The following is a 9,767-nucleotide window of genomic DNA, read 5'->3' as shown; positions in this document are numbered from 1 at the left end:
AGGGTGCAAAGCGTCTCTCAGCTCCGTATCCAGGAAGTTAGCAATGGTTGTCAAGCAAACTTTTGTTAGCATGAGCAACTCGTATGTGTTATTCTTTAGACTGCAGGCAGCTGCGCTAGACATAATATTATCAAGGTAAAACTACTACGTTACATTTCGTTCCGGGAAAAAGTTGTAATTAGCTTCGGGCGAAATACGAACTGACTACATTCTGTAGTTAAAAATCAATATGTCAAAGAATATGCTGTTAATGCGAAACGATAACCACCTACTTAGAAATCCAACTTATTTTTTCGTATGCTTCTTTTGTAATCATCGATTTCAGGTAGCAGTGAGAGATGAGTTGTTGTGGCTCCGAGCCCAGGCAGGTCCGGCCTGTTACCGCCCGGGTTCTGGTGACCGAGCTGTCGGGATCAGGACCCATTAATCCAACTCCAACCATACAACGATCTGCGAAGCTTTGTCTCAGTCCAAAGACACTGGTAAGTTCTTCCACCCAACAACAACACCATTCTGCATTCTCTGTATTTGACTCTTGTGTATCAGGCTATTTTCAAAGGCTCTCTGATTTAAAGTCTAGGATTGCTACTTGGTTGTATTTTTGTGTATGTAAACAGCATTTGCAGAGGATCCGGAGAGTAAAATGTACAGTGTGCATGTTATGGAATGTTTTTATTATTATGAATGTATTACTATAGGTGAAGTGCACATTTATCTTCACCACTGAAATTCCAGCTATTGAATAGAGGTGATAGTATTACATTTCTTCTTTTAGGAAAATTAAATATTCTGTGTGTAACATTTTCTGTCTTAAAAAGATTAAATTTAAGATTGTTGCGGTAGAAATCTAGAATTGTCACATGTGAATTCACTTTGCCAACATTTCTGTGTATTAGTGATGGAAATGTCTAGTTTATTATTAGAAAATGATGTCCGTCTAATGAAAAAAAGGCTATGGAAAGCAGAATGACACAAATGCTTCCATACTAGGTTTTCATAGAAAGGACTCCAACATCGGGTTTTTAGGTGGCAATGAAAGCCACATTAAATGAGAAGAAAGAGTATTTTTCATCGAGTTAGAATAAATCACAAGCTTTTTCCGTAGCTTTTGCAGATATTACCCGGCTTTGCAATGGTGTTGATCTCAGCCAGGAGAGGTAGGAGACACGGCCATTAAGCTATTGGGGAATGGTGTGATTTATCTGTGGTGCATGTGCTTTGTTCTGATTAGAGTGCGCCAAAAGGCTTGCAGCACAAACACTTCCCATCCATAATCATCTGTGGTGTTAGTATCAGGCAGGCTGTGGTTTTCAAAGACAATACACCACAAAATCTGTCCAATAAATTCTCCGCTCTCTTGTTCAGTGAGCACATGCAGGGAACATTGCTTTTTCAAGGTGAGGTGGGCAGAACGATTCATTTCACAGGCTTCACGTTACAACAGAATACACAGGGATATGTTAGGATGAATAAAATGAAATGATGTGCGGTAACTGGTATTTTGAATACAGGCAGAATAAAGTAGTGTGACCGAGATCTTTCCTGTTGCTTTAAGGAATCGCTGTGTGGAACTCAGGACCTTTCTCAGGTGACCTCATTGGAGCTCTGTGTGGACACACGAGAAGACACACTGGGCAACTTTGGTAAGAGGAAAATTCAGGTTTGAAAAAAAAAAGTGATTCATCATGAGTCAGTATCTTTACCGTCATTGACACATGTACTTTATTCCTGTGCATATTCGTTTGAGCTCACTGATAGCTTTTGTGTATTGATTTGTCATTTCTATCCACACTACACAGACAGTTATAAACCAGAACTATTACACGAGAGTCCATATGCTGTATGACACAAATGATCTGTACTAGATGTGCCTTTCACAGAGTAAGATGACTGATAATGATGGAGGAACATCTCCATTGCGCTCATGTTTGTTCTCACAAAAATCCTAGATTGCATAACAAGTGCGGGCATGATGGAACATTGTCTGTGCACGGGTGAATCATGCCTGGCTCACCTGTATAAATTCCCGTTCTTTTAACAATTACACTTTGAAACTTGGATGAGGATTAAATTATGCCTTGTCTTTATCTGATCATCTTGTAGGTGTCTACTTGCCCAACCTGGTACAGCTCAAGTTGAACAACAGCGTGTTGTTGTCAGTCAGGTGAGTGTAATGTGTAACACATCTGCTATCTTTGTCTCTTGTTGTAATCTCTTGGCAAGCAGCCGCCTCCTACAAGCCCACACACACACACTCTCTCTCATTGTGTGGAATAATACCGAAACCTGTCCGGCTACAAATACAGAAACCAAATGTGAAATTATGTGTGAAACAAAACTGAATTTTGTGATGGAATTAACAGCTTTTAAAAAACAAAGCAACAGTCCCAGGCAATGATGACCTCATGTGCTTCACTCTTCCCTTTAACAAGAGACCAGGAAAGCCTTTAAATGCCAGTACTTTGAAGCAGAGAAGGGGGGTGTCAGAGGTCATGGGATCTGTTCCTGATATGCTTCCAGTACAGGTGTAGGGCTCTGATCTTCCTCTAACAAAGCTGGCCAACTGGGACCAATAGAATCTTCCGGTATAGAAGTTGCATGTCAGTGCTTGTAAAGCAGAAAGCCACAGAAGTACTACCTTGGGTTAGAGATCCACTGAATGCTGGAGCTGTCATCAGTATTGGATAAAAGGAAAGCTATAAACTTCCATTATGGGTCACACACTTAAACACACATACATACTCAATCATTCCTATAGCGTGCTACATCAGGAGAGGATTTTTGTTGAGAGGCTGCTGAAAGGATAAGAGAGCTCAAAGAGAAAGAGAGGGTGCTTCTCCTCCCCGACCAGGAGCGGAGAAGGATCAGCCGGATGTGCTCTGCCTCTGATAGCGTTTCCTGCTCTGGTGGCTGTGGTGAGGCTGTAGGGGTGAGGGTGATGTGTGCATGGGAGCTTTTGGAGTCATGTGGGAGGCGAAAGAGAAACCTGTTTATTCAGGAAGAGAAAGGAGCGACTAGCAGCAGGGACTTAATAGCCTTTTTTCTGATTCATGGCGCTTTGCAACTTCCTCCTCCACCTCTAAATTAAGCCGGTGTTGTTGTGTCTCCACAGAGACGTGGGAAACGCCCTCTCCCACCTGCAGGTGCTCTGGATGTCTCACTGCCGCCTGCAAGAGCTAGATGGCATTTTGAGTTTTTCTTCTCTCAAGGTAAACCTAATTGGTTGCAGATGGATGTGTGGAGAAAGGATTCCACAACCCAAATGTAGTTTCAAGAGAGAGGGGGGCAAAGTCAATGTACTTTCACTCATATAAGCACAACTGTACAATTTGATTTCCCTCTGTCACACATGGTTATCCACTCACGACACATTGAAAGCTGTTACTATGATCTAGCTGTCTGTTTTTCCTTCAACTGCCTTTATTTGAGTTCTTTTTCTGCCAGCCTATAACTGTATTTGTCATAGCAGTTTTCTTCTTCTTCTCCCCATCTCTTACTGTTTCCCTTCCTGTAATTGCATCCTGTTTCTTTTTCCAGGAGTTGTATGTGGCCTATAACAGTGTCTCAGACCTGAGTCACGTTGGCATGCTGGAGAATCTGCAGGTCCTGGATCTGGAGGGGAATGATGTGGACGACCTGGTCCAGGTGAAATATCTGGGGTTGTGTGGCAAACTCCAGACACTCAACCTGGAGGGAAACCCGGTGTGTGTGTGCCCAAACCCTGCAGCCGGCCAGGTAATATTCTGCTTCATTTTAAGAGCAGACATCTATGTTTGTGCTTAATAATCCTTTAGCATCCTCCGCAGATCAGGTTTTAACTCCAAATCTTAAGGTTATCAGATCTGGAGATACCAGATCCATTTGTCTGTCCTTTGTCTTTGTCTGGGACCTCGTCTATACTTTGTTTTTCTGCAGACACAGACATTTTAAGCTTTGTTCCAATTGAAATGTAGTGGAATTGGAGACATCAGTGACAGCCAAAATTAGCTACAAATGTCACGTATCCCTTTGGACTTGGACAGGGGGATATAAGGGGAATTTGTGTGTGTGTGTGTTTGTGGATGATCAGAGCCACTGCGACCTTGCAATAGTTTCACTAAATATCCTGTTTATCACTGAGAAGTAGCAAAGAAATAAGGAAATAAGTTCTTATAGATGTTTTGTGATGGTACACTGACAGAAATAAGAGTGTAGAGATGTAGAAATGTGGTTCTACATCTCTACAGGCAGCTTGGTTTACAGCAGCAGAGCATAGATTGTGGCGTTTGGGGCTTGGCCTTAGGCTTACAGAGAAGTAGCTCAGTTAAACAGACATATGCTGGAACAGGAGAGCGAGGAAACACAGAAAACCTGGGTGGGATTGGAAAACAAAACAGACCCAAGTGTCCTGGACATTCTGCTGTTCTTTGGGACTTTTTGGGGCGAGCAATGAGCCGGGCAGAGGTCCTGAGAAGGAAACACTGGATTCAGACGACGCTGCAGATGCCAACTCGCACATGCAAATTGTTAGGTGTCTCTTCTCTTCTAGTCTGCTGTTAGGAGTCTCCAGACAATGACAAAAAATGTAATTACTGGATTCTGAGACAGGAACATACATTTGTGATCTCACCACTCTATCTGGATCTTCAACACACACACACACACACACACACACACACACACACACACACACACACACACTTCTGTACAGATACAATGGCACAACTGCAGCGTTTTATCGCACAGTTGATATTTAAAACTCAGGGGAAATTGAATCACATGCTAATATAATGTACATGAGGTCATTGATACTGATACGTACAATGGCGGCTGCCTCTCTGCCTTCAGCTGATTTGAGACACAGTGTACTGGGAGTTTTTTTTTTTTTTGGGGGGGGGGGGGGGGGGGGGGGGGCACTGTGAATGTGTTTATTTACACCCACCAGCAGAGCATTAATTAGGAAACTAGGCCAATGAGGGGAGATGCTGAGCTGAATATGCATTAGGATTGCTCTTTGTAGTGACTGAGGGGTTCTGGGTTTGCTCTCCTGCCAAACATTCACTCCTCCTGCTTTCTCTCTTTCCATCTCTCACACACACACGCGCACACACACACACACACACACACACAGACACACACACACACACACACACACACATCCGCTCACTTCCCCTTAGCCAGCCCTCATTCTCCTCTCTCTTCTTTCTCCTTCCTTTCCTCCCTGCCAGCATCTTTCACTCTTTCTCATTCACTCCATCTGTGTGGTTTGGTGAAGGGCAGGAGTGTCCAGCAATAATTTGATCTCTCTCAGTAGCACTCTGAATTACTGGACTCTCTCCGCTCTCTGTGTGTGCGCTGATAAAAGCCTACGCATCGGTGCAAAGTGCACGCCATAGCCTTTACTAACAATCAGTTATTAACCTGCGTAGCCTCAATGTTATTTTGTCTCCTCGTTCAGAAGTTCTGTAGATTCACAAAAAGGGTCACTAGAGTTGAGACCAAGCCCCAAAACCAAGCATTAAGCAGCGTTCAACCATTAGCCATAATTTAGTTTACTCCTCAAAAAGACGTATTTGTGCAAGACTCAGGAAATACATCATAGCTATAATTGTCAGTTTATTTTTAAGAGGTTACTGTTCCTGCGCCGCTGCACTACACCACAGCCTTCTTTAACCGGTGTCATGTTGCTTCTATCTAATAACGCATCCTCTCCCTCTCTCCATTTTGCTCTCCATCTCTCCAATCTTCCCAACATTTGTCTCTTTTCTCTGCTCCCTCTCTCTCTCTCCCTCTCTCTGTTTCTGTCCCCTTACCTGCACTCCTTCTCCTTTCCGCCGCACCCAGACGGGGCTGTACAGCTATCGGGCTGCAGTGAGGGAGCTGATCCCTCAGCTGCGTTACCTAGACAATGTGAGGGTGGAGGAAGACAGGCCGAGCTGCAGTAGCACCATGGGAGAGGAATGGGCTGTGGTCCTAGACTCCATAAGAGACAACAACTACACTCAGACTGGTAATGAATAACGTGTGTGTGTGCACCAGTGTTGTTCTGCTGTATGTTAACTCCAAATCCAAGCTTTTCCTTGATGTGTGTCTCTGTAGAGGAGACAGCAGACGACGCGAGGCCTTACAACAGACCCAGCTCTGCTAGGCGCCTGACCTCCAGCCCCTCCCTGAGCTCAGCCTTCTCCTCTACAGGCTTTAGACCTCTCAGCGGGTCCAGACCTAGGTCAGCCAGACCCGGAATATTCTCCCCTCCTGGATCAGGACCTGGTTTTACAGACTCTGATCCAGCAGCAGCGGAAACCAGCATTCTGACTCACGGTTAGGCACTTTAGAGGCTGCTCTTCACCCTGATGTCTCTCCAGCGAGCTCCTCCTCATCTCACTTTAATCACATCATTAACCCCTTGCTCTTTTTGCTTTATCTTCTGTTTAGTTGACCTCATAACAGTTTCTTTATAGCCTATCAGCCTCACCCTGGTCTTGAACACATTCTCACCCATAATCGTTGCTCAACAGTGCCACCAGTAGGATTTTATATATCAGAAAACACTTGTGTTCTTTTTTGAAGGAGCTGGAAATAACCTATTCTGTGGAAACCCAGTCAAGGCTATCAGAGCCAGGAGAGAAAAGTTGAAGGTATGTGGTGCGTGTCAGAAAAGAAAGTCCTTAAGAAGAAGTCCTTAAATTCATGTACAGAACGTTTTCCATTTAAAATGTATCTTCACGAATCACTTCCCACACTAATCTATCATTTGTTCTTCATTACTTTGGTGTATGTCGAGTATTTAGTGCTGTCTGAAAGGCCCGGAGGATTTGATGAGTTGTGACAGGCTGTTATGAAATTACGCCTGGCACAAGCAGCTCATCTCTTTAATGTCGTGTCCGTCTAAACAGATTACAGATTACAAATTATTTAGTGGGAGGACAGGAGGTTTTTGAGGACAGGCAGGGTGTCGGGAGGACACGGGAGGACACGGGAGGACACGGGGGGACACGAGGGAACGGAGAGTTGGGAAGTTTAGTGCAGCTGTGTCAGAGAGGAGCTGACAGATGGAGCTTTCACTGCTAACATAATGTGATCTGTCATGTCTGCCTGTACACACAGCTGGTGTCACTCAATGTCTTCTGACTCTCCCCTCCTCTTCAGTCTATACCTCTTCCTCTGACACACACATTCTGTACCCCATATCCATATGGGGTAATGTTGAGGATTAGCTATTAACTATTAACTTTACTACTTTCTTGAGCAGTTTGACAGTTCAGCTCAGCTTCCTCACTTCCTGTAGCAAGTAGCGGTGTAGCCTCGCAAAAGCTTCCCCAAAACACTGCATATCTTTCATGTAGCTTCCTTTCTCTTTTTATAGACGGCACCCACCACATCAACATTCACCCCTTGTTACCTGCCCATCCATGTCCCGGAACACTCCTATGACATCGAGGAGCCTGACACCAGAGAGCGCGGTGATGTGTTTGCTGAGCTTAAAGCTTGGAGGGAGCAAAACAGCAGGTACTAACCTCTCTCTCTCTCTCTCTCTCTCTCTCTCTCTCTCTCTCTCTCTCTCTCTCTCTCTCTCTCTCCCCCTCTCTCTCTCTCGCCCCCCACTTTCCCCTGTTTGAGCTGGAAACACACCGCCGTCATTACAGTCACGGAAACACACTACCGCCGATCGGAGACTCAATATTATGTGAGAGCACACTTCACTTCGCCGTATCACCATAGCAACAGATGGTAACAAGCATTGAAAGTGGGGTTAACTCAAGAAGAATGAGCTGCGTGGGTTGTATGTGTATGAGCCATCAGGTGAACCATCAGGTGTGTATCCAGGACACTGTGGGTGTGTAGAGTCTAGATCTACACTATCTATCTACATTTTTGCCGCCAACCCTTGAAGAACTAGAGTGAGAATACATTTGATTTAGCACTGCATCAGATAATTAGGAAGTGCAGACAGACAGACAGCTGCCCCCAAAAGTGCAGTGCAGTGAAATCTTATAGAGATCATTTCTGTCATCCAGCGTTCCCTCCTGGTTTTTATTGCACTTTATTTTCCCGGCTCAGTCTGACTCCAGTCTCTGCTCCATATCCAGATTTTTTCCACATAAAAGGCACAAGGTTTATTTGTGAGATGTGAGTTGTGAGTTGTCTATCCCAGGCAGTAACTGCTGGAAATTGCAGCGATGTGCGTCGTCATTAAGGCGATGATGCCGAAGCACCGCTGCTGCGTTACTGATGCTGGTTTTCCACCATCAAACTATAACACGCTGTAGTATCAAGGATGATAAATCTTAATCTTGCGATGACAACCGATCCCACGAGACTAGACCATGCAACATAGACTCTTAGTGCAGTAACTCAAGATCTTTAAAGGCTTTCAGTGTGTTGTCAAATCTCCATCTCAATCCTGTTATTTGGAAAGAAATAAGTACATTGTTCACGTTGTTCTTCAGGCGTCTCCAGGCCATAGAGAGAGAAAAATTGCCACAGGTCCTTGTTATTCAGCACAGCAAGGAGGAAGAGGATGAGGACGACGAAGGCGGGGTTGATGAAGATGAAGATGAAACAGGCCTTGGTGTTATGAAGAGCGACAGCAGTGGTGAAGAACATGGAGATGCAAAGCAGGTTGACGCTGCCTGGCCAGGTTCTTCTTCCCAGTCTCTTTCCCCAGGTGAATAATTGGAGAATGAACATAAATAACTTTGCTTAGCTGTGACTGATCTCACTTGTGATTGATGGTTTTTGTTTGTTTGTGTCCAGACCCGCCTCATAGAGACATCTTAGCCCCCGAATTGGCTCGACTGTCCCTGTCCCCAGACACTACGCCGTCCCCTCTCCCTCCACTGAACGCTCCTGCTACAGGTAACTGCAGGCCGCCAGGGATCCGTGCACGCAGGCTTCGACTCAGGCAGGTCAATGCAGAGCCCTCAGGTGGGGCCATCTCCATAGAGCGCCCCCTTGTGGCAGCTACAGCCAGAGCAGACACAGACGAACTACAAAGGGTCCAGCAGGTGACCAAGTGGCCTGCAGACCCCATGACGCCTCGTTCAACAGATGCATCACACCAACCTACAGCCAGAACCTTCAGTACAAAGCTCACGGATCAATGGTATGTTATGATCACCGGTTTTGTTACTAAACCATTCAGTTCATATTCTTAATGCAGTGACGCCGTGTAAGGGTTTGAAGTAAACCGGATGTTTGCATTGTCTTTCAGTGTTGAAGACGTATCGAGTTTACAGCCCAGGACCAAGCATCCAACGTCCAAACTCCTGGACAGACCGTCAATCACTCGCCCTCGTACGGCCAGCGCAGCTCTACAGAAACATCACCAGCACCAAAAGGTCCAACCTCACACAGGGAGCTCCCATCCAGACTGAGACGTGAACAGAACTCTGACAGTTTGACCGAAATCCTCAAAAATGTGACGAGCAGGTACAACAAAGGTGTAAGAACCTCATTCTGCCACTTGAGGGTGCCATCTCTCAACCTCCAATCAAAACATTTCAACCCATTGCCTCAATCTCCTTGATGAGAACACAATGTTTGAAGCCGCCGCTTTGAAATTCAGCTGCCTGTGTAAGCACATCAAAGGCGGCATTAGCATTAGAAGTAAGAGGTGGTTTACATTATACATACATAAAGTAATATGAGCCAAGAAGAATACAGAAGAAGAAGGTTTCATGGTGAATTGACTGAAGGGCAACACAAATACCAATACAAGCCAAGTAATTAATCATGTTCTAGCTATAATATCCAATTGTTTGCGAGGCGACTTGTTTCTTTCCCCC

The 9,767-nt window shown here is 45.0% G+C and overlaps 1 protein-coding gene across 1 annotated transcript; it reads left to right on the top strand.

Annotated features, from left to right (window-relative positions):
* Nucleotides 1-87: 87 nt before the first annotated feature.
* lrrc56 (leucine rich repeat containing 56) lies at nucleotides 88-9,449 on the top strand. Its single transcript, XM_076138688.1, has 13 exons — nucleotides 88-135; nucleotides 326-482; nucleotides 1,556-1,643; nucleotides 2,104-2,164; nucleotides 3,113-3,209; nucleotides 3,538-3,735; nucleotides 5,824-5,989; nucleotides 6,079-6,300; nucleotides 6,550-6,617; nucleotides 7,346-7,488; nucleotides 8,430-8,647; nucleotides 8,737-9,085; nucleotides 9,194-9,449. Exons 2-13 carry the CDS (start codon nucleotides 339-341, stop codon nucleotides 9,354-9,356), a joined length of 1,917 nt encoding a protein of 638 aa, XP_075994803.1. The 5' UTR covers nucleotides 88-135; nucleotides 326-338; the 3' UTR covers nucleotides 9,357-9,449.
* The last annotated feature ends 318 nt before the right edge of the window (nucleotides 9,450-9,767 follow it).

The sequence above is a fragment of the Genypterus blacodes genome, unplaced genomic scaffold (genome assembly GCF_046128005.1).
Source record: "Genypterus blacodes isolate CSIRO-AG114 ecotype Tasmania unplaced genomic scaffold, CSIRO-AGI_Gbla_v1 ptg000015l_1, whole genome shotgun sequence".
Lineage (NCBI taxonomy): Eukaryota > Metazoa > Chordata > Actinopteri > Ophidiiformes > Ophidiidae > Genypterus > Genypterus blacodes.
This window is presented reverse-complemented; position numbering and strand designations above follow the sequence as displayed.

Excerpts from the sequence above, each read along its gene's own strand:
- lrrc56 (XM_076138688.1), top strand. The coding sequence starts at position 339 with ATGAGTTGTTGTGGCTCCGAGCCCAGGCAGGTCCGGCCTGTTACCGCC. Across the intron at positions 6,618-7,345 it reads CCAGGAGAGAAAAGTTGAAG|ACGGCACCCACCACATCAAC; the intron begins GTATGTGGTGCG and ends CTCTTTTTATAG. Across the intron at positions 8,648-8,736 it reads TTCCCAGTCTCTTTCCCCAG|ACCCGCCTCATAGAGACATC; the intron begins GTGAATAATTGG and ends GTTTGTGTCCAG.